Source organism: Nematolebias whitei, chromosome 6, assembly GCF_014905685.2.
Source record: "Nematolebias whitei isolate Nwh7 chromosome 6, NemWhi1, whole genome shotgun sequence".
In the NCBI taxonomy this organism is placed as follows: Eukaryota; Metazoa; Chordata; class Actinopteri; order Cyprinodontiformes; family Rivulidae; genus Nematolebias; species Nematolebias whitei.
The window spans coordinates 38214362-38239307 of NC_056503.1; the positions used below are offsets into that span (position 1 = coordinate 38214362).

Genomic DNA, 24946 nt, shown 5'->3' on the forward strand with positions numbered 1-24946 from the left:
CTAACAAGAGACTGTTGAAGACTAACCGGAGTCAGTTGGACACTAACCAGAGATTGCTAGAGATTAGCAAGAGACTGTTGGAGACTAGCAAGAGACTGTTGGAGACTAGTAAGAGACTGTTGGAGACTAAACAGAGTCAGTTGGACACTAACGGCAACTGTTGAAGACTAACCAGAGATTGATGGAGACTAACAAGTGACTGTTGAAGACTAACTGGAGTCAATTGGACACCAAAGGCGACTTTTGTAGTAGTTTCCAACAGCAAGAAACTGTTGGAAACTAACCAGAGATTGTTGTAAACTAGCAAGACACTGTTAGGGACTAACCAGAGACAGTTGGACACTAAGTTGGGAGATTAGCAAGTAACTGTTGAAAACTAACTGGCATCAGTTGGACACTAACAGTGACTGTTGGGGACTAACCAGTGATTGTTTGAGATTAGCAAGAAACTGTTGGGGACTAACCAGTGATGGTTTGAGATTAGCAAGAGACTGTTAGGGACTAACCAGAGACAGTTGGACGCTAACCAGAAATTGTTTGAGATTAGCAAGAGACTTTTGGAGACTAGTAAAAGACTGGTGGAGCCTAAATGGAGTCAGGTGGACACTAACGGCGACTGTTGGAGTCTAGCAAGAGACTGTTAGGGACTAACCAGAGACAGTTGGACACTAAGTTGGGAGATTAGCAAGTAACTGTTGAAAACTAACCGGCATCAGTTGGACAATAACAGTGACTGTTGGAGACTAACCAGACATTGACGGAGACTAGCAAGAGCCTGTTGGGGACTAACCGGAGTCAGTTGGACACGAAGGTGACCATTCCAGGATAGCAAGAGACTGTTTAAGACTAACCGGAGTCAGCTGGACACTAAAGGCGACTTTTGGAAGCTAGCAAGAGACTGTTGGGGACAAACCAGACATTTGGACGCTAACCAGAAATTGTTGGAGATTAGCAAGAGACTTTTCGAGACTAGTAAAAGACTGGTGGAGCCTAAACGGAGTCAGGTGGACACTAACAGCGACTGTTGGAGTCTAGCAAGAGACTGTTGGGAGACTAACCAGTGATTGTTGGGGACTAACCAGAGACTGTCGGAAACTTGTAAGAGACTGTTGGAGACTAACCAGAGATTGTTGGCGATTAGCAAGAGACTGTTGGGGACTAACCAGAGACAGTTGTATGCTAACCAGAGACAGTCTCTGGACTGTTGGAGACAACAGTTGAAAGAGTTTAACCAGAGACAATTTGACACTAACAGAGACTAGTATGGGACTCCTGGAGACTAACCAGAGATTGGTGAATATTAGCAAGAGACTGTTAAGGACTAACCAAAGACTGTTGGACATTAGAAGAGACTGCTGAAGACTAACTGCAGATTGTTGGAGATTAGCAAGTGACTATTGGAGACTTACTGAAGACTGTTGGAGACTAGCAAGAGAAAGTTGGAGATTAGTTAGCTACTGTTCCACTGTCGGAGACTAGCTAGAGACTAAGACTAGCTGACAACTCAATCTTGCAAAAAAATTGAATGTGGAAAAAGGTGAACCAAATGAGTGATCTGCTACCGGTCTATACCATAAAACAATCTAAGTATAGATTGCATAATACTTATTACGGATGTGACTTTAAAAGTTTTGTTGAAACAAAGAGAAAAGGTCAACTCACTGCAGAAGGACTTGATCCCTGCTTTCCTGTATTCCTGCAGCCTGTGGATTTCTCTCCTCAGCTCAAACTCCACTGCAAAGACAAAGAGTTGAAGGAAGTTTAATGCAAATCTGCAGCTCCCTCCCTGCTGCAGATCAACGCTTCATGAATACTCAGAACCAGCCTGTTTTATGAGTCATGCTCATATACAACATAAACATAAACAACATAAAAAAATGGTTTGCTGTTTTGACAACACTCACTTTGCGTAAAGCCAGAATCAACCTCATTAAGTATTTTTATTACTGAACAGACAAGAATTACTGGGATTATGTTGTACTACAGTGAGTAAAATAATCTACACTAAACCTAAAAGTCTAGTCAAAATGTTCACGAGTTTATTAAGTACAAAAACTAAATTTCAGGGGTTACATTTTGGATTAATTCTTAACAGAAATAAAATTTCTTAAATCGATGCTGGTTGCCTGGCAACTATTTAGCACCCCATAAAACTACGTATGGCATCTTAAAAATGGCAAATTTTAAATTTAGCAGAACTGCGAATAAGACGGCAACCTTTTGGAAAATTGGCGGACATTCTAGCAGTTTCTGTTCAGATGCTTTCAGCACCTTTCACAACATCCACTACATGACAGGGAAGCTAAACTCCCGACTCGCTGCTCCGTGTCAGACAGAACAGCCGGTCCGTCAACGAGCTGAATCAATTTCAGGGTGACAGGGTGAGCGGGAGCGGCAGAACATGCCACAGCAGACACCGACACTGCTGTGTTACATGTCACGCCTCAGACTGCTGACTGCAGACATCTGAGAGCAAACATGGAGTCAGTTCTGATCAGTTCAGAGTCATCGGCATAAAGTGGAGGGTCTAAAGTTTATAATAGAAGCCGGTTTATGTTCAACTATTCGTTCATATTTGTTTCTTATAAAAAAGGCCAAATCTGCAACAGTCTGTGTTTGTGGCTGTTTTAAACTCTGCCAAGTCTTCACAGCCAAAAACTAACATGCGTGACTTTCGATGAATTTGTCGTGTTCAGTCGGTCCAACAATTCTGGCGAATCTTCTCATGATGTCATACAGCTCCTGCACCTCCTTCGGATAGCATCGCTCCAACACTGACAAAGAGAGAAGATACAAACTCAGAAACACCAGAGAATAAAACAATCCTCCCCCTCAGACGCTTTTAGACAGGAGACTTTTAGTGCACCCAGGAAAGAATGTCTTTATATTACCCCCTTTTATCAGAACTACATTTACCGAGAGGATTATCTACAGATGATGAAGTCATGTTTAACACATCTCCCATGTTTTTACCACAATTAGAGACAACAAAATGTAAGCTTAAAATAATTAGGATTATGAGAGACAAGTTATTATGAAGATGTTAGTTATGAAGCTTTATAAATAGTCTCTACGCTTCCACATAACTCCAAACACACAAAGCTAGAAAGTTTATGGAGAAAGGCGCTGCCCAAACACAAACATGAATTTGTAAAAGTTAAGTTTGGGTTTGGGCAGAGGCTGCATCGTGTCAACAATGAAAAAAAAAAAGTCAACATTTGGATGTAGAAGCTGCGTAAGAAGCGAGACATTTTATGCTGCCAGTGACTCATTTGTGGTCACTATGGTAACACGCATCTATGCCCGTCACTCCCTGACTGCCAATTTAACGAGACAGACAAAAACAGACGCCTCAAACAAATGGTCGTCGTGCAAAAACTACAAATTGGATCTTAAAAATCCTTTAACTGTGAGAGGCAGAGGACTCTGATAGTCACATGTGAATTTTCTACAGTCTGCGGTCTTTTATGGAGGAGATACAAGTTAAAAAGCCCCTTCACTTCCAGTTATGTAGAGAATATTTTGAGATATAACTCAAGTCTACAGATGCTTGGGTGTACATGTACTGCATTCTGTTGGGATTTGAGAGAAAACCTCACGTCCTACAGCTGGGCGAGACACATTGGGTGGAAGACAACAAGCATTTCTACGTTTTTATGTATAATTTGAACGTGTAGCAAAACGATACGTGGGATTAAGAAGTGCTTGTTTGCAAAAGATCTGAAAGGACTGGTTTATGTACTGCATGCTTCACCAAAATCCCATTGATCTCTATTTATTCCTTGCAGTCAATTTATTTTATGTTGCATATGCTATACAACATACTGCTACTAAAATCAAAGCACACTATTTCAGATCAAGCTGCATGTTTGATGTATAACGTATTAGAGCTTGACCGATACATCGGTAGGGCCGATATTTTAGGCCGATATGTGCGTTTGGGGACTCATCGTATCGGTGATAATTGTCCCATTATGCACCAATATAAACACTTATAATTTTCACCCCTAAAACACAGAGAACCAGTCGTAATTGTACAATGTATCGAGCAGAGGATGCATGAAGACTACTTTCAAGTCAAGGTTGTTCACTTTAAGTTTCACTTTCAGCACAGCCGAAGCAGCAAGCAACACTGTGTAGCACATTTTGCTGAACACAGCATGGTAAGTTCATTTTAACTGATCTGTAAAATTACAATATCAACAATAAATTCTCTTCAATCCTCTAACCCACTCGTTATTTATTATTTTTGAATTGAATTGAATTGTTATTAGCTATGTGCCTCTCAAGTTAGCAAGCTAACATTTAACATTTTACGTAGCACAGGCTATTGCCTTGTAAAACTTTATCCAGAATAATAAATCTAATGTTAAATGTAAAATATATTTCAGCGTTAGTAACTTATCTTTGTCGTCACCAAAGAAATGCATTGTTTGTCTGAAATCTTAACTTCTCTGCAAAGAAAGAAATACAGATAAGGTCAACTAGGCCTTTACCGTACGTGAATGATTGTTGAAACAATGAACAGTGAAGGGCGTTTCTTTGTTTCATTTATATTTTTGTAGCACACTTGATAATTTTATGGTGAACAGTGGAGGATAGAAAGGGCAGAACGGTGGCGCAACTGGTAGAGCTGCTGCCTCTCAGCGAGCAGGTCCTTGGTTCAAACCCCGGTCCAGGGGCCTTTCTGGGTGGAGTTTGCATGTTCTCTCCGTGCATGAGTGGGTTTTCTCCGGGTACTCCGGTTTCCTCCCACAGACCAAAAACATGCATGTTAGGCTGATTGGTAACTCTAAATTGTCCCTAGGTGTGAATGGTTGTTTGTCTCATTTGTCTCTACGTGTCCCTGTGATGAACTTACGACCCGTCCAGGGTGTACCCTGCCCCTCGCACAGTGACTGCTGGACATGGGCACCGGCGACCCCCGTGACCCAAATTGGAACACGTGGGTAAAGATAATGGATGGATGGAGGATAGAAAATGTGAACGCACGTTAGGAAGACTTCAATATTTCAGGTGTTTTAAAGTTGTTTAAAAGGACATCCTTGTAAAAGAGATTGATGATCTCAATGGATTTCTTCCTGGTAAAATAAAGTAATTTCAAAAAAGTAGCTGTTTATTTAAGTTAACTTTAGTTCATATATTAGATCGTATTACTGTTTTTCTTTACAATGTTTACTTTTGTTGGATGTAACTGGGACCCTGTGTACACAATTTCGTTCCACCACATGTGGTGTGAATGACAAAGAAACTTTGACTTAAGATTATTGGGGGTGGACAAAGCTCAAAAATTTTCAGCCATTGTATCGGTTATCTGCCTGCCCCGCCCAATACTGGTATCGGCGATAGCCAAATCGATTGCAGTTTTCTGGTCGATCACAGATTTCTACAAAGTCTGACCTGTCGATTCCGATTATGGCCGATACCGATTTTGTTTTACAAGCGACACCGTCTGGTGTTATAAGGTCACAATGCACCTTCAATTTTCCAACATTATTTTATTGAAAAACATATCCTTGAACAATATCCTAAAAACAATACAAACTTGTTTTAACTGGCCATGAGGTAGTGCTCTGAAATATAAATGAAGTTCAGACAATTGTTGTTGCAACTAAAAAAAGTCGGTAAAATCGGTTTCTCATGCAAGTATCGCCCAATTTCCCAAAATTAAGGAATATATATATATATACACATTAGTAATAAGGGTATTTCACTGTTTATGCACTGGCTGTAAAAACGTAGAAACACATTTGTCTGCGCCCCCTCCCCCCCAACACACACAGAGTTCATGATGTATTTATTAGACACAAGGACAACAGACAATGGAGAGTTGAAATCTGAAGAAAAAACTAGCAAAGAAAGCAGCTGTAGGACAGTGACGAGAAAACAAAACCCAAGTTTCATCTTTACAACGTACATTCAACAGACATCATTTTGGTTCTGTGAAGGAACATTTTCATCCTAAGGTGCATCAGAATAAAACCCTTTTCTGAGTGAGCGTCTGTTAAACTGCTCTGTGGACACTTTGATAACATCCCCTGAGGCAGCAACAGGAGAAGTTACTTTTTAGTCACACAACTGATTACACGAAGCTCAACACTCTGGGTATCTTTATACACACAGTACCGGTATATTTGTTATCAGGATTCAACACTTTGTGCATATTTTCCATTCACTGCACAAAATTTAGGTGGAGAGAAGTGCTTGAATTATTCATGAAATGTGATTAATTAAGGATTAAAGCTGAATTTACAGACGATTCATTCAATACACATTAAAAAAGTAGAGATGCACGATATAGAATATTTGGCCGATATTCGATATGTTAAAAATTATTTGGCCGATACCCAATACCAATATTTTTCCCCCTAGACCTACTTACATAGACTACACAGCTTTCTCTGCTGTGGAATTCAAATACTACATTATTCTGCATAGTCTTTGTCAATTTGGCCTGCTACCAAATGCAGGGGACTGAAAATGATGTAACACTATATATAAATATATATTTTTAAAAAACAGCGCCTTTTACATCGGTGAGTTATTTTGATGGAATGGCAGATGTCTGATATTTAACTTTATCACTAATATCGGCTGATACCGATACCATGCCGATAATTTCATGCATCCCTAAAAAAAAAAAGACATCTCTAGTTATCATCACTGCAACAATTACATCTGTTTATGCCCCGCGATGATTTTCTCTCATTGTGTTCATAACCATATTATCAGCATTCACTCGTAATTTGCTGGAGGAAGTAAAAAGCAATGTGGATGTTTCGCTGCACCAAAACTGCTTGTAGCCTTTTATAATTACCCGTTCCCGTAATCAAGGCCACATTTCAACATGGTTGCATAATGTCCAGGAATTGATTCTCTTGTTTCAAATGACTGAACGACTTCATAAGCCAGAAAATTTAGGTTTAAGCTCTGATCATAAGCTCTCAACTGTAATGAAATGACCTAACCCAGAACCTGGCTGTAAACAACAGGAAGTGCTGATTTGTCACAACGACGATCTGCTGGTGTGTATTCACCACACTTGACTCGCTCAACAAGCACACACACACACGCTTCGAGGCTTGTTGCGCTCATCTGAAAGCTTTGTCCGTGTTGCCGAGTAACGGACGAGTGTACGAGCCGGAGAGGACGATTGTTCGTGTCGGTCCAGCTCCACCGTCAGACTTCAACATCTGAGCGCTAATTATCTGCTGCCGTCTCAAGCTGAGCACGGAGAGTCACGCTCCTGACAACGCAGTGGACGCGCTGAGGAAAGTTGCTCATATCTCCAAGGACATGAAAGCTCTGACCTCCGTGTGCGTGTGTTTAATAAAAAATCATCTAAATTGACTGCGAACAGAAACAACCTGGCCGTTCTGCCTCCAGCAGAACTGAGACGTGACGCCGCGAGCCTCCAGGGCTCGGATACTGCCTCCATTATCGCGTGCAACACACGCATGATCGCACATGCACACTCTCTGACAGTCTCCATGACAACCAGTCTGCAGTTCTGGTCTGAGTTCTTCTTTGTCTTGAAAAAGGGCTGGAGAGATAAGGGAGGAGGGCTAACCGGTGGCTGGGAGAAACATCAATAAAACATGAGAGGAGAACTCTTCACCTCCCAAACCACAGAGAGCTTCAGAGCAACACGTGGAGACGCCGGCCAAGGCCGAAGTTACGAGACGCTATAATTGGACGAAATCCTTCCTCAGCCGCCGTCACTGTCTAATGAAACAAAAACCTAGATGCAAAAGAATCATTTCACTGAGCAGTAACAGGTGGATCAGCTAACCACGCCCCCTCACATTTTAGTCCACTGCAGCGGTGTTGTGGTGCGCCCCCCCCCCCCTCCCTCAGCTGCCACGTTCAGGCGACCCCCACAGGTTGTTAAAGATGAGGCGTTCACACGCTTCCGTGAAAAACAGATACCAGACGCCTCACCGAGCTGCTCTGAGTGTCGCAGAAAAGCTCGGGTGATTTTCCGGAAACTCACTCTGGAATTTGCGAAGATTCATCAAACCGTGGTCTCGGATGATCCTGAAAGAGAAAAACAGATTTATTTAAAAATAAAAATAAAAATAAACCAACACGACATAAACTGTGTGGTCATTTTAGGGCTTTGAGGTTCAGAGTGTTGTCTTACAGGTGTTTATATTATTACCCATCACCAAAGGAGGAGCGATCATGATTTTGTCTGTTTGTTTGTGCTGTTAGGAAAATATCTCATGAATCACTGAATTAATTTGAATAAAATCACTGGGTTGACATCTACAGCTGATTACCTTCTGGAGTCGAGACGGACGGCCCTGAAAAGTGATCTTAGCAAACACAAAATCAGCTACAACTCAGCTGATTTTACTGATATCGAGCTAAAATTTGGTGTAGTAGTTTTACTACTAACCTGTACTCTGAGTGCTAACTCACTGTGCAAGACTGGTGTAACTGTTGGAGTCAACTCCGTTTGTCTGTTAGCAAAATATCTTATAAAACACAATGCATTTCAATTAAACTCATAGAAAGTAACCAACGGATGAACGTTGACAGATGATTAACTTCAGTGTCGAAGGGATGCCACAGATAGGTGACCTTAACCTACACAAAAATGACTACAACTAGGCCTGTCACGATAATAAATTTTGCTGGGCGACTGTCTCAGAAATTATTGCGATAAACGATAATATTGTTTAAAATTTGACAATAATTAGTAATTATTGTCAATTTTAAGAAGAATGAAACACTTTTCAAACAGATTATACAGAAAATTATGCACCAACAACACTGTTGATTCCTAGATATGGTTCAGTACCGTATTTTTCGGACCATAAGGCTCACTAAAACTCTTTAATTTTCTCAAAAATGGACAGTGAGCCTTATGTATTAATTCTGGTTGTGCTTACTGACCTCGAACCCATTTTATGTGGTGCACGGTGCTAAAAAATCTGTCAAAATGAACTTGTTTCGCTTAATGCGCCTTATAATCCAGAGCGCCTTATAGCCTGAAAAATACGGTAGTTTAAAAAATAAAATACTTCTGAGACCCGTCTTTTAAGAGACTGAATTTGCAGTTCTTCAGGAAGTTCAAAGACCTGCAGACGGTTGTGAATCTGTCGTGTCTGAGTTGGCAGAGATAAAATAGGAGTGTGGCTGGACGAGGTGCCTGCCCAGCCAGACGTGCCATTCCTCTAAGCTCAGGGAGCACAAACTCAATAAAGTTGATTTACTGATGGATGCTTCGCTGCCGGACTCATCTGAGCACTCTGAAGAGTGACAGATGGCAGGACGGTGGTGAAGTCTCGTTTTTATACTCGGGTGTATATTTTTTATCAGGGTGGTTCGTTATTACAACATATGTGTATATTTAAATCACAGTAACTTCAAACACGGTGAACTTTTCCATTTAAGAAACTCTTGGGATTATGAGGTAAACGTTAACAAGGTAAATGTGCTTTTGTCTGTTAGCAAAATATCTCACAAACTACTGAACAGATTTTATTGAAACTCAGAAGGTAATCACTGGATATACGTCTACAACTGATTAACTCTTGAAGGCAACCACAGTCAAGATGGCTGCCACAGCTGATCAACCCTAGCGGAGTTTAAAATGGCTACAACTCAGCCAGTCTTACAAGTGTTGAGCTAAAGTTTGGCGTGGTAGTAGCTGAGCATCACCCCCAACAGACGCTACAAGCAGTGCACAACATCTTTGCTTGTTAGAATCAAAACAGTCTGAGTCTGTTAGCAAAATATTTCATGAACCACAGGATATATTGTAGTGAAACTCCCAGAAGGTAATCTTCAGATGTAGATCTATAACCCTAACTTGTGGAGTCGACCCCAGTTCAAGATGTCTGCCCCAGCCAGAACAAAAAATGGCTACAACTCAGTTAATGTAGCAGATATCGGGCTACATCTGGTGTGGTGGTAGCTGAGATTCCTCCTCAGTACATACTTCAAGCACCAGTAGATCCAGAGGTATTGCATAAGTAGTGCACGTTACTTTACAAGGTTCAACCAAAATGGCTACAGCTTTTGTCTCTTCTCATCAGACGATGATCTGAGGTTAAACTCTGGTATGAAAGGCGGCGGGCAATAAGCATTCCTTTGAGCAACGCTGGGCTTCTTATTATATTATGTAGTTCTGTCTGGGTTTTATTCACGTTTCTTACATTGTTGAGTTATTTTGTCCAGTAAGTGTAGAGAGAGAGAGAAAAGATCTGAAAGCTTCAATTCAAACAGACTGTTAAATCAGTCGTGTGAAGCTTCAGGAAGTAGCTTCAAGTTTACAGAGAGAACTAGAGAAATTGCATTGCTGTGTGAATGCTTTTTGCAGAAGAACTTGCTGAAAAACAGCTGAAATTAGCTAAAACATGCTGAAATGTAGCTGAAATGGAAGAACAAAGCAGAAAGAACACATATTTGCTGAATTAGGTTGAAAAAAGCAGAAATGAGCACAAAATTTGTAAATAAGCTAAAAAAAGCTTAAATTAGAAAAATAGCTGAAAAGTAGCTGAAAAGGCAGGAAGTAGCTTAACCTATAAGAAAGAAGCAGAAAGAACTTAAATAAGCTAAAAACATGTGGAGTTAGCTGGAGAAGCTAAAATTAGCATTAAAAGAGCTAAATACCGGTAGTAGCTGAAAAAGCAGAAAAAGCTAAAACTAGCTGAAAAAAGATGAAAGGAACATAAGCTGAAAGTAACAAAATGAAGTTAATTAGGCTGAAAGTGGCAAAAATTAACATGAAAAACTTGAAATAATCTGAAAACAGCCGAAATTAGCTAAAAGAAAATGCTAGCTGAAAAGTTAGAACAAGCTTAAATTAGCAGAAGAAAGCAGAAAAAAACATGTTTGTCCAATTATGCTGAAAGAAACAGAAATGAGTGCAAGAAAGTGGAAATTATCTGGAAAAAGTTGAAATTAGCAACAAACAAACAAAAAAAACAGCTGAAAAGTTGCTAAAATGGCAGAATGAAGCTTAAGTTAGAGAGAGTGGAGAGCACATTTTTGCTGAATTGGGCTAAAAAACGTTGAAAATATTTTTTAAACAAGTGGAATTAACCAAAAAAGCTAAAATTACCATTAAAACAGCTAAATAGTAGCTGAGATACAGAAAATGCTGAAACTAGCAGAAAAAAGCTGAAATTAGCAGAAAGAAGTTAGAAGAAGTACAAAAATGTTGTAGTTAACAGAAAGAATCTGAAAGGAGCACAAAACAGCTGACACCCCCCCCCCCCACACACACACACACACCCTCAAATTAGCTGTGAAAGTAGCTGTAAAAAGTTTAAATTTGCACAAGGAAGCTGAAAGAAGCTGAAGCAGAACAAAAACATGAAAGGAGCAGTAAAAGGTTGTAAACAGATCTAAAGATGTGAAGGAATGTAAAATGAGCTCAATTCAATTTGTATGAGGGAAAAAACAACAGAAAAGGCTAAATATTTCAAAAAGCTGAAACTGCACCAATACTAAAAATCAAAGCACCCTTCTGCTGAAAGAGCTGAACATTTTGATATACGATTTGTTGAAATAGCACAAAAATTGTGGAATGAGAAATGTGCCAAAAACCGTACAGAAGAAAAATGGATCTCAACAGTGTGAATGCTTCTTTAACGTTCACACAAGAAGAGACACAAAGCTGAGCGCTGAGGAGGCTGCCCTCGTGTGGAACGTCTCAAACCATAATTACACAGATTTCATGTATTCGTCACAGAGAGAGTTCTCCTTGCCAACCTGAAACTGAAAACGTCAGCCTGTTTGTCACTCCCACTGTTCACAAGAGACTCGTTTTCTTTCTTTCGTGCAGTCGGAGCAGGTCCGGTCAAACTCAGTGACTCCACGTGTTTGTCTTGGAGCTACTAACGAGAGCCTAAAATAAAAAGACTAGATGTTTAATTCAACATCAGCTACTGACTCTGTGACAACCTCAGCCTCTCAAGATTTATCTTAAAGAAATATTTAATAAAATAAACAAAGTGCTGCATAAATAATTCATTAACAGTAAGAATGAGCAGAGAGGGATTTGAAATTGTTTGCCTTGTAAATTTAATTTAGTGTGAAACGCAGAAAGTATCTACGGGAATTGAGGCTCCCCGAGGTCAATACAGAAGCTTCTGTTGCCATCTGTTGAAAGACTAAGACTACTGCAAGCTGCTGAATGTACTTTCCACCTACTTCTTCCTTCTTTGCCTCTCCTTTAATCTTGAATGGTAGATATCAACGACCGAAAGCTTGAGTGCTGAAAAAAACAACAACGCACATTTAAAGTCAGTTTTGTGTATGAAGTATCACCTGATGCTCGATAATACAGAAGGAAGAAAGTCCCTAAAATGATACTCACAGCGCAGTATGTCTGAGTCATCATCCACAAAGTCGATGTCTTTTAAATCCCACTCTGCGTAGTTGTCAAACTCCTAACAGAAAGGTGAAAATAATCCTTATAATCTGGCCGTGTGATCAGCTGATCAATGATGAGGAATGCACAAGACGAGTCTCAGTGAGAGGCAACAACAGAGCTGTGACTCTTTCAATAACGCTTCATCTCAAGCCCTCCGGTGGCAATTCAAACCATTCATTCATGCAGAAAAGTGATGTCGCTGCACACACACGCACACAAAGTCCAGGATGTTTCCCTCTCACCTCCATGAAGTCCGCTCTGGCTGGCATGTATCCTGCCATGTCTCGAGACAAAACGGAGTCGAATGTGGGTCGAGGGGGGTCATCGGAGGCTGAGGGATCAGAAGCAAACCGTGCTGAAAATGTAAAACTGACAAGTCAAACTTGTTCTTTAAGGAGATGACATGAAAACAAGCGTAAAATGATTTCCATCGCTGTCACACGAAGACGTGAGATATGATAAGAGGACTGTGATCCATGGCTGCTTCTAATCGTTTGACCTGACAGATTCGTTGTGTGAATGTTTCTGAAGCGTTCACACTGTTGTGATCCAGTTTTCTTCCGTACGTTTTTCGCCAATTTTCTCGTTCCACGATTTTTGTGCCATTTCAACAAATTGTATATCAAAACCTTTAGCTCTTTCAGGACGATCCTGCTATGACCTTTGGTATTGGTGCAACTTTAGCTTTTTGAAATATTTAGCCTTTTCTGCTACTTTTTCCTCATAGAAAATGAATTGAGCTCATTTTACATCTTTTAAATCTTTAGATGTGTTTATGTTTTACTGCTCCTTTCACATTTTGTTCTGCTTCAGCTTCTCTCAGCTTCCTTATGCAAATATAAACTTTTTTCAGCTACTTTCACAGCTAATTTCAGCAATTTTTCAGCTGTTTTGTGCTTATTTCAGATTCATTCTACTAACTTCAACATTTTTGTGCTTCTTCGAACTTCTTTCTGCTAATTTCAGCTCGTCATGCTCCTTTCGTATTATTTCTGCAATTCCAGCTTTTTATGCTATTTCAGCTACTTAGTTTTTAATGCTAATTTCAGCTTTTTCAGTTAATTCCACATTTTTTGCACTCATTTCAACTATTTTCAGTCTAATTCAGCAAAAAATGTGTTCTCTCCATTCCTTCTGTTTATGTAAGCTTTCTCTTTTTAGCTGTTCTTCCCCCCAATTTCAGCTCTTTTTTCCAAATATTTTCCACTTTTTTAATGCTCATTTATGCTTCTTTCAGCCTAATTGGGCAAACTTGTGTTTTTTCTGCTTTCTTCTGCTAAATTAAACTAGTCTTACATTTTCAGCTAGTTTGTAGCATTTTTTAGCTAATTTCAGCTGTTTTCAGATAAATTCAAGTTTTTTTGTGGTATATTCTGCTACTTTCACCCTAATTAACTTATTTCTGCTAATTTCAGCTTGCTTTGCGCCTTTCAGCTTACTTAAACTAGTTTCAGCTGTTTCTGCTATTTCAGCTACTATTTAGCTGTTTTTGCTAAATTTAGCCTTTTCAGCTAATTTCACATGTTTGGAGCTTATTTCAACTAGTCCCACTTCCTTCTGGTAATTCCCTTCTGCTAATTCTTCCATTTCAGCTAGATTTCAGCATGTTTTTAGCTAATTCAGCTATTTTTCAGCAAGTACTTAAGCAATAAACATTCACACTGCATTTTCACAGGAAATGCAATGTCTCTAATTTTAATGTATAATTAATTTTGTTTTTCTAGAGGAAGGAAAGTACAACAAGTGAGTTCCTTGATTTTTATAAAGCAAAACGAACAATCAGCAGCATCTCTGTTTCCAACGAGTAAATAATAATAATTTTAATAAAACGGTGCTATAAAACCAAAGTATGAAGTCAAAAGTTGGAGCAAAGGTAATAGGGTGAGGCTTATTTATGGGGGTTTAATCAGTGAGTGAGAGGGTAAAGACTTAAAATATCCAGTGAATAAATTAAAACATCAGAGCAGCCTGTAATGGTTATATATTTTACAGTAAGAAACAACGTGACAACCTTGAGCCTTTAAGAAATAGTCGGGGTTGAGTGACCTCAAGAGGAGTAGAGTACGACATCTCGCCAAGAGAGATGTACGACTGACTGAGTATTTCACACAAGAAGAAGATGTGAAGGGGCAGATGGAAGCCTAAATATAGCAGTGGAATGATCTGACTGCATCCAGCTCCCTAAAACCTTAAAATAATAATAATAAAATTTAAAAAAAAAAACATTAATTTGAGGCGAAAGAAAAACATGTGGCTCAAGTTGCAAAGTGAGAAATGACATCTGCTACATTGGTCCAATTTTGGATGAATGAGACTTTGAAAAGTGGACTTGTTCTTAAACTTAAACTCAGTGCAAAGGTTTCTTGGGTGGTGTCTAACACTCATGGCTCTCATTGGGTAATCCTAGTTAGATCAGTCTGGGAGCAGGAGTTTAGCATTGAACCGTCAGAACAATGGTGGGATGAAAGCTGTATTTGAGTTGTGCCTATCCACCGAACGTCAGGTCAGAGTACCCAGCCTTCTTGGAGTCCTTAAACAGGGTGCTGGTAGGTGTTCCAGCTGGGTACTCCATTTTTCTGCTGGGGGACTTCAATGCCCCTGTGGATATTAAAAGTGGAACCTGGAGGGGCGTGATTGGGAGAAACAGCCTCTCTGATCTGAAACCAAGTGATGTTCTGTTGCTGAATTTCTGTGCTGGTCACCGTTTGTCCATCACAAATTCCATGTTCGAGCATAAGGGTGTCCATAAGTGCACATGGGACACCAGGATCAGCACTGTAGGTCACAGATCAATGAGAAGACTGTTGTCTGCAGAGCTGTCAACTGATCAGTTGGATCTGACTGCAGGGGGAGACGTTGGACCGGTAGGCTCAAACGTGTAATGAGGGTTTGTGTAAAGCAGTTGGGATGAAGATTAGTACTTCCAAATCTAAGGCCATGGTTAGAGATCAGAAAAGGGTGGATTGCACTCTCTGGGTTGGGAGTGAGGTTCTGCCTCAAGTGTGTCACTCTGAGGAGTGACACAGAGAATGAGATTAAGGATACAAGTGATCGAAGTGAGTTTTCTCCACAGGGTCTCTGCCTTCGAGACGGGGAGAGAAGTTCAGTTATCCAGGAGAGACTGGGAGTAGAGCTGTTGCTCCTCCACATCGAGAGGCACCAGTTAAGGTGGTTCTAGCATCTGGTAAGGATGTACGCCAGTCACCTCCCTAAGGAGGTGTCCTGAGCTTCTCTAACTGAGAGGAGACCCTTGGGTAGACCCATGGCATGCTTGCCTAACCTGGGACCACCATAGAGTCCTCCCAAAAAGCTGGAAGAGGTGGTTGTGAAAAGAGACGTCTGGCCTCCCTGCTCAAGCTGCTGCCCCCGAGGTCAGACTCCAGAACAAGCGGCAGATAATTGGATGCGCTGCAACCAAATTTAAATTTTTATGGGAGCTTAAAGCTGTCTGACTGGAGCAAAATACATACAACGAGTGAAAGACAAGAAGTGGCTCAATGCACGTCCTATAATCAGCTCCTGTAAGGACTGAAAAAAAGCCAACGATGATAACCAAAGTGAGATCTTACGTTTAAAAGGGATCGCACCATCTGCAAAATGAGAGTCTTTAGTTTTGCGCAGACCGAGCAGGGTGGAGGAAAACAGCGGGTTATTGATGAAGTTCTTCATGTAGTGGTTCTCGCATTCCTCTTTGGTTTTAGTGCGCATCTGGTACGCCACATCCTGCCTGTTACAGCAAAACAGATACAAGTACTTTAAAGAAGCTTTGGATATATATATATATATATATATATATATATATATATATAAATCACCCAGATAGTAAACACAGATAACATATTATGCACAAATATTGCTTCAATTTTTGTCGCATTCATCAAATTATGACTAAAAGATCATAAAAACTGAATTCAGCTTCAGACTATGACTTCTTGTGTCATGATGCATTCAGACCTATCAGATAAAAGATCAATATTTAACTTGTGAGCAAACAGCAGCGGTTTGTGAACAACGTGATGCAGAGTTTCAACCACGAGAGTCAGAAAAACACTTTAAATGATAAAATCAGGGAGCGTGGGAAAGAGAAATGCACCTGATGGGAGGACGTTCAAGAAGACTACAAACTACTCACCAGTTCCCAAACCCACAGTCCATGACTGCCTCCAGCAGCGCCATCTCCTCCTGCGCCGTCCACCCAGGCTCCAGCACAGGGAAGTCCGAGGTCTGTAAAGAGGTGAAACAAATATAAATGTCTAAACAGAACACCACAGAAATGCTAAATAAAACACACTTACCATGATTTCATACTTGTGATCACTCTGATGCTTCTTATATTCAAATCCTCTGGTGAAACACTGAAACATAATCCATTTGTTGATACAATAGAAAATATTGTCCAAACATAAGTCTTAAGAAAAGTTAAACTAAAAGTTTATATTGAGGTGTTAAATGCATTTATATGTTGTTCAGGTTGGAAGACAAACTTGTTCATTTTGAAAATCCAATAAAAATGTGATGGAAATGAAATGGGCGGCACGGTGGCTCAGTTGGTAGAGCTGCTGCCTCTCAGCGAGAAGGTCACTGGATCGAATCCTGGCCTAGGAGCCCTTCTGGGTGGAGTTTGCATGTTCCCTCCATGCATGCGTGGGTTTTCTCCGGGTACAGTAGTCCCTCACTACTTCAGTTTGTTTATCGCGGACTCACTCTATCGCGGTTTTTCAAAATAAGATTGGACATGACACACGATTGGCAGATTGATGGATGAGTCGCACAATGGGCGTAGAATTTTTATTTAAAATGAATTATTTAGCACCTCCTGCACCTTTGTGCAGCCCATACTGCAGGATAAACTTCCTGCTGCAGCTGATCAGCTGTTCAGCGTGCAGAGTAGAGAAGTGGGCGTGGCCAAGAGCACTTGCAGGTGGCAAAGAGCAGAGGAGACAGGGAGCTGAAATCATGACATTATGTGCTCTTTTAAAGCATTTATAGTTTAGAAACATTGTTTAGAATATTGCAAGAGTGTGAAAAGGGTTTTAAACGCCTTAATATATATATATATATATAAATATATATAATAAAAATAAACTAATACTTACTACTTGTACTACTGTTCCTGCTTCACGGTTTTCAATTATCGTGGGTCTTCAGGTATGGATCCCCGCAATAAATGAGGGACTACTGTACTCTTGATTTCCTCCCACAGACCAAAAACATGTATGTTAGTCTGATTGGTAACTCTAAATTGTCCCTAGGTGAGAGTGAATGGTTGTTTGTCTCTATGTGGCCTCATGATGAAATGGAGACTTGTCCAGGGTGTCCCCCACCTCTCACACAGTGATGGCTGAATATTGGTTCCAGTGACCCCCATAACCCCATAAGGAAGAAGTGGGTAAAAGAGAATGGATGGATAAATATAGAAAGAATGAGAGTAATTATGCAGCTACAACGATGGTGCAGCTTTCCAACAACAGCTCCTTTCTGTGTTCTTTCCTTAAGCAGCCGAGGTCAATTTATAATAATAATAATAATAATGTCATCACAATGTCAGCACTGTATGTTTCCATACAATGGCGAAATTAGTCTCTGCATTTAACCCATCCACCACCAGGTGGTGCAGTGGGCAGCTATTTATCATGGATTGATGTTCTCCATGTTGTTCTGGAAAATTTAGCACTCATTTCTTTAAGCTCTGCAGTCAATTTCTTTTTAACCTTGTATGTTGGACGACAAGTGACGCAAAGAACATATAAAATTTGAAATTGAGCCATCAGGGACTCTTCACCAAGTTAGAGCAAAGTCAATCTGGATCCATTTTAAACCCCTTCAAAGGTGGTTTATCTTTCTTTCTTTTTTTTAGTTTGGCCTTTCAAAAATCAAAGCAAAAACAATTAGGGTCTGCCTAAACAGCAGATCTGGGTTGGGCAGTCTGAAGTATTTAGTGTATTTTATGCAAATTTAATTATATGCAACTTTATTTTCATATCAGGATTCTGTCAAGTCCTTGTTGGTTTTTGTTCATCCAAATATCAACAATTAGCTTACAAAGTTTTCACTTGTTTCTTTCAGCTGTTCCTTCTTCTGGGGCGGGAGTGAACTTTACACCAATTAAACTGACATTTATATGTCTAAATTCAACAAAACATTTTTTTTTTTTTACAATTGGAATCACTCATTCCCTGGTTTATAAAGCTCTTTATTGTGTGCCTGTTAATACAGTATTTTCTGTTTATTTAAGGGAAATGATATATAAAAAAGGCTATCCTTTATGCCAACAAATTGTAAGATAATAATTACTTCTGCTCACATAACTGCTCTCAAAAGGTGTGCAAAGTGAACATGTTATCAGACCATTCCTAATTTCCAAGTCAGCTCAAAATATTTTGCATGATTAAGTGAAACCAATCAGTGCTTTCTCGGTCTATACTAATTGTTTATTTAATTTAACCAGTCCTGTAATTAAAAAAAAAAGATCTTAGACAGTATGATGAGCTTGTTAGCCACTGACCTGGAGACACAGTAAAACAGCTGAAGGTCCACATTCTGCACACTTGATGTACGGTTCAGTTAGATAGGACGAGCAGCCTCTGCATGGAGGCTTATCTGAAGGATCATCTGAAATCACATGTGTACACTTCACTCAGTAAATGGTGTATTTGGAAGGTTTATAAAAGCAGAGTTCAAATCTAAGTATGGCCAACATACAAACTGTATTATATAAGCAGTTACATCCTGTCTGATAATGTTAATGAGAGCATCGATGAAAGCTAAAGTTATCCGATCGAAGCTAGTTAGCATGCGGAGCTAACACGGTTAACAAAAATATATATATATGAAATAAAAGTAAAGCACTCCGTATAGCAGTAAGACATATATTTGTTACTGCATGTTACTGTTAATACTTACTTGCAAAAGATGCCAGGCGGTCCATTTGTCGATGTTTTAACAAAAATATAAACCAGAATCGATGTTTTGGCTCGATCTATTTTTCTAAACTCGCCAAGAAAACCTGTAGGAGTCAAAAGTAATCGAGCTCAGATCGATCGACAGTGGTTTTCAAAATATATCGTTTACTCTTTTTTTGTTATGTAACAACTCTTGTCTATTTGCAGATATTATATTATTTACTTTGTGTAATGAGAAACATAAAAAAGTAAATTTTATTTCACTTGTTGACTTGAATTAGTGTTACTGTTCACATTTCTATTCATTTCAATTCAATTCAGTTTATTTATATAGTGCCAAGTCACAACAGAAGTTGTCTCAGGGCACTGAACAGAAACATTCACATACATAAAAGTAAGTTAATAACATTATCTGATGTACAGACTGCTTTGAATAACTTCATCGCAAACTCTCATCTTGAGCAAGCCTGAAGGCAACAGTGAAAAGGAAAAACTCCATCATGACTATTAACTATTTAGAATAATTGTTTAACAAGAACCATTTGTATGGAAACAAAAACAAATAAAACATAAAATTTGTATTTTTGCAACTTCTTATGTTTTTTTTAAATCTATTTTAATGTTTGATGTCAGTTGAGAGCTGAATGATAAAATGAGCAACAAGGTAAATTTAGCAGAACTGTAGCAAAAAGCTAAAACTAACAAAACAGTACAAATACAGAAACTATAACTAAAACTAATTTGTTGGCAACGTAAATACAGTGAGCAAAACAAGCAGCAAAAATAGCTAAAAGCTAAAATGAGCAAAACGGTAATAGCTAAAAATTGTATTAAAACTGTTACTGAAAGCTAAAATGAAAAACATTACAGCTTAAAGGTCAAGTAAGTAAAACTGCTACTCACAACATTGGTTAAATTGTAGCTAAAAGCTAAAATGAACAAAACCAAAGACTAATACATTAAAAACAATAGCTAAAAGCTAAATTGAGCTTAAGATAAGAGATTGAGTATGCTGATGTAAATTTTAGAGAATGTTGTTTTAAAGGAACTGAAAATATTTCAGAGTGTTTTATGTAAAAAGATTTTAAATAGAGTTAAATATTTTGAAAAGTGTTACAAAAAACAAAAGGTGCAGCACACTGAAACGTTTTAAAGTTTTAATGCCTAAAATATCTCAAAGTGCAGAGGTAGTTTTATTTTATTTATTCTTTTTTTTTAATCACATGTGGAGTAAATTATAAACAGGAACAAACAGTGTGAATTCTGACTCAGATGCACGTTTCAGGATTAATTAATCCTCTTCTTTCATTATAATTTTCACAAATTTGTATGTAGGCCAAATTAAAAAAAAGTCATATTCTAAGAAACACACGTTTGATCTTTTATTTATTTAACTTAGAAATGAGACTTTCAGGCTATAATATTTTCTCTGTCTTGAAGCTTGTTTGTTTCCAAACGCTCACTGTGGTCAAGAAAATGATCGAAACATGCTGCTGTTTTCTACACAGGCCTTTTCATTCTTAGCTCAGAGCAGTTTATTGACAGTTTGTTGACAGCAGGTCAGTGTACATTCAGGCAGTATAGCATCAGTCACGATACCAAAATCATTTTCTGTAACGCAAAATTGATTGACTTTTAGAGCAGATGGAAACACATTAGAGCAGTCGAGTCGAGCAGAACGTTCAGTTTTCCATGATACCCCACCCACACCCAGCACCAACACAGTCAGAAGGGGAGAAAAAGCCAATAAAATAAAATTTTAACTTCTCAATGATTAAAAACAATAAGATGTTATTAGTCCTCACAGTAATTTGATACATGTTGCTGAAATATTTTGAGCAAACTCACTTGATTTTTGTGAAAGAGTTTGAGCGTTAAAGGGTGAAAACTGGCCCTGGTCATCCTCCGTCTCACCACACGGTGTTGGTCTTGCACCATTTTGCAAATGAAAACAATAAAAGCCTCATGTCTTTGTCTTCCTTTCAGCCTGGGCCCCCACCTGAGCCTCCACATGCAGCCAGATGATCTACAGCAGCTTCCACCCCCGTGCAGGTTTTTGTCCTCTGTAAAGTTCTTCTAGATACTGCTTGGCCTGAAAACAACTCACTTTGTGATTAAAAAAAAAAGCACAAAATATCTGATTCTTGATATTTTCCAGAGCATGTAAATGCTAATGGCCTGTACTTTCTATCAAATCTCTTTACAACACAATCTGTGTCCTCATTTACCCATTCATACAGCTCAAACATTAATCAGTGCTTTATCACATTCATACACCGATGGGACACACATTGGCCGTAATGAGGGGTTCAGTCTTGCTCAGGGACACTTTGGCATGTGACTGCCGGTGGAATTGAACCCCCAACTCTTGCATTGGAGGACGGCTGTTCTAACCGCTCAGCCACAACCCCCCCATGTGTCCATCTTTGGTCCCAGAATCACAGCAAGTTGAGCAGTTCAAGGACTGCACGTTAGGGGACCTGACAAAACTAATGTCTTTAAAACCTGAAGCATGAAACAGCAGCTCTGCACGCGTCCGACCCACGGGGGGGGGTTGTTTAGGTCCTCTGATTCAGTCGTGATGTTTCATGACTTAAAACCCTCTAAAGCAGGGTTACTCAGTAAAACTGCTCAGGGGGCCACAGTTTCTGAAAGCCAGCAGCTCGGGGGGCCAGACATCCAGCGATTAAAGTCATTATGTAAATAAAACAAAGTTTACAGTGATCTCTTACCTTTTTAATTTGTTTATTTTATTGCACTGAACAATCCAATAAACAGAACCCAAACCCAGAACCAAAAAAAAAACCAACATATATTTTTTTCTTAATAAAGTGGGCTGGATCGAAGTCACCTGCCCGTGGGCCATCAGTTGATTAGCCCTGCTCTAAAGGCTCCTGTTGTTTCAGAGTAAAAACCTGCAACATCAACTGTAAACGTATAAAAGGGGTAAACAAAAACTGAGCGTCCTGTCTTTTTGCCTCCCAGAGCTCGTTTTGTGAGGAGGATCCACAGTGACAAGTGTGCTGAGTCGCACCGTGCCCTCCATCCCTTCTCCGGACCCTCTGGTTCTGCATTAGACCTGCAGGGAGAGACTCATTCAGAACAGGAACCCGGAGGAACCCAGATCCATGAGTAACAGCAAAGTGGCCGTGCACGATGAAGTGACGGTTGCACTTCCTCGCTCTCGGTGGAGTTTCCAGCTCACAGTTGGTTTTACAAACGTACGGGAGCGTTGTGTCATATTTACTTTGAACAGGAACTTCTCCTTTCTGTGGAACAGCCACATTTTCTGTCTGAACACGTTCATGACAGCTGCTGCTTCTTGTTCCTCCAGGATGTCAAACTATTGATTCATCTTCTAGTTCCAAACAGCTGGGATGCTGACTAAAAGCTTAAAAGAAACAAGAGTTCCCTTGATTTCAATCATTTAAATACTTATTTAAGATTTGACTTTATTGACATAATTCGATTTTAAAGAGCTTTTGTATGTGTAACTGAAGGTGGTTTTGTATTTTTTAAAGTCTTAAAGTCTTTGAAAGATCTTAAATAGTCGTTAAATAAAAACTAACATTACTTGGAATGCCAAAGTAAAACAAAAATTAAAAAAAGTTTTTATATAAAGTGTTTGTGCTCAAAGTACTGTATTTTTGCTGTACAAGTTGCACCTTTTTGCATAAATTAGCATAACCTGCAACTTATACAGCAAAGCGACTTATTTATGTTTTTTCCCATATTTATATTTAGGGAAACATGATATTATCAGCATGGTATCAGCATCGGCCGATATTAGCGTTAAAGCTCAATATCGGACATTGGCCATTCCATTAAAATAACTCGCCGATATAAAAGGCACTGTCTTTGCCTGCAGCGGCAGCACAACGTGATGACGTCACGTGCGCTTACCTGATCTCACGGCGGAGAGGAAAATTCAAAATGTCGGCAGTGTGGAAGTTTTATTTATTGCTGGTGAGGATGTCGAATCCCGAAGATTCATGGACTACGTTGAGCCTCACTACATCGTCCGCAGTCAAAGACATTTTTCAGACATAACGTTACCCGAGTTACACGCCGTCATTTCCGACGTCATTGAGAAGCTAATAGCCGATAGCACGACTTGTTGGGTGAGTTTTATCACAGACATTTGGACGTCGTGTTAGCCCCGTTAGCATGATTAGTCTTACGGCACAATGGATAGACAAAAACTTTTAACTTAAAAAGGCTGTCCTTCATGCACAGGAGTGCAGAGGACCCCACACTGCAGCTATAGGAACCTGGAACAAGCCTCCACAAGTGAGACATCATCACAGGTGACTAATGCTAATAAATAACATTTAACACTTTTCATTAAATATAAGTTAAAGTGCTATGCATATCATATGGCTGTTACTGAATATATGCCACCAGCTCTTACAGCTGTTGCACAATTTTTGTAGCAAATAAGCCTAAATAAGAGGCCTATGTTCTGACAAAGGAACATATATAAAATATCGTTATCGGTTATCGGTTAAGTTTTAACATATTGGATATCGGCCAAAAATCCAATATCGTGCATCCCTATTTATTATCCAATTTTTGGCTGAGATCTGACAATTTCATTCATTCTGACATGGAAAATTTTGAACACTACCATTTTCAGCCACTAGAGGGCAGTCCAGAAGTATGGCAAGTCGGGTGTCTCATTAACAGGTAAAAGTCGTTATTAAAGACACTTGGCTTGCCATAAAATCCACCTTCTTCTCTCTCCGGAACTCCTGGAGCAAACATCAAATCAGCTGCATTTTGCCACGTGATCCAGGTGAAATGCAGCTGATTTTAACTTTAAAGTCCTTTTATTAATGGAAAGTTAAACTGAGACAAACCTTTACTATAAAGTCGAGTAAACAAATAATTGTTTTTAAGTGTTAATCTTGTTAAATTCTTGTTAAAGTCCTCTTGTGCACGCTCCCACAGCCGCCGTTTGGCAGCCAATCCATTTTTGGCACAACACGGACCCACGTTTCCAGGTGGTCAAAGGTGACGCATAATAGATGAGACTTATATGGAGTCAAGTATGGTGTGCATTGAGGATGACTCTCAGCTACTTTTTTCTTTTCTTTCAGCTGCTCCCTTCTTCAGGAGTCGCCACAGTGAACTAAGTCGCAGGAAGACTTGGCAATTGTTTTTATGCTGGATGTCCTTCCTGACACAACCACAGACCACCGAGCTACCACAGCCCAATGTGTGGAGCAGAGAGATGCTATCTAGGGTGCCCAGGGGAGCAGATGATGGGGCTAAGGGCCTTGCTCAAGGGCCCAGACTGGAGCAAATGAGGATGGAGACAGGTGTGGGTGCTTCAAATTTTTTACCCACGCTTTGATGTTTTAGGTCCAGGGAGTTGAACCGACAACTACTGATCACAGGCCCACCTTCTCTAACCTCTGCGCCACCACTCCCACCACACAGCTGCCACACTCTCAGCTACTACCACGTTAAATTTTAGCTCATGTTTGTGTTTAGCTGTGGCGACCATCTCAAGCGGTCGGTAAGCAACAAACTGAGAAAAACACCAGGAGCGAAGACTTTCTGACGACACTAATATATTAACATCTGAATAAACTCCTAAAGATTTAGGTTTTCAGGTTGTCAGCTGTGAATACAACCAGTTTTCATTGTG

The 24946-nt window shown here is 39.6% G+C and overlaps 1 protein-coding gene across 1 annotated transcript in view; it reads right to left on the bottom strand.

The window, feature by feature from the left end:
* Nucleotides 1–19386, bottom strand: part of tada2a (transcriptional adaptor 2A) — a 23516-nt gene extending 4130 nt beyond the window's left edge. The window contains exons 1-11 of the mRNA XM_037678262.1: nucleotides 19295–19386; nucleotides 18897–19003; nucleotides 16687–16746; nucleotides 16524–16615; nucleotides 15961–16118; nucleotides 12634–12722; nucleotides 12335–12407; nucleotides 12169–12232; nucleotides 7994–8037; nucleotides 2664–2774; nucleotides 1663–1734 (exon numbers count right to left, since the gene is read on the bottom strand). Of these exons, the coding sequence (XP_037534190.1) occupies nucleotides 1663–1734; nucleotides 2664–2774; nucleotides 7994–8037; nucleotides 12169–12232; nucleotides 12335–12407; nucleotides 12634–12722; nucleotides 15961–16118; nucleotides 16524–16615; nucleotides 16687–16746; nucleotides 18897–19003; nucleotides 19295–19319 (895 nt within the window). The 5' untranslated portion in view covers nucleotides 19320–19386. The remainder of the gene's footprint in view (nucleotides 1–1662; nucleotides 1735–2663; nucleotides 2775–7993; nucleotides 8038–12168; nucleotides 12233–12334; nucleotides 12408–12633; nucleotides 12723–15960; nucleotides 16119–16523; nucleotides 16616–16686; nucleotides 16747–18896; nucleotides 19004–19294) is intronic.
* Nucleotides 19387–24946: the final 5560 nt, after the last annotated feature.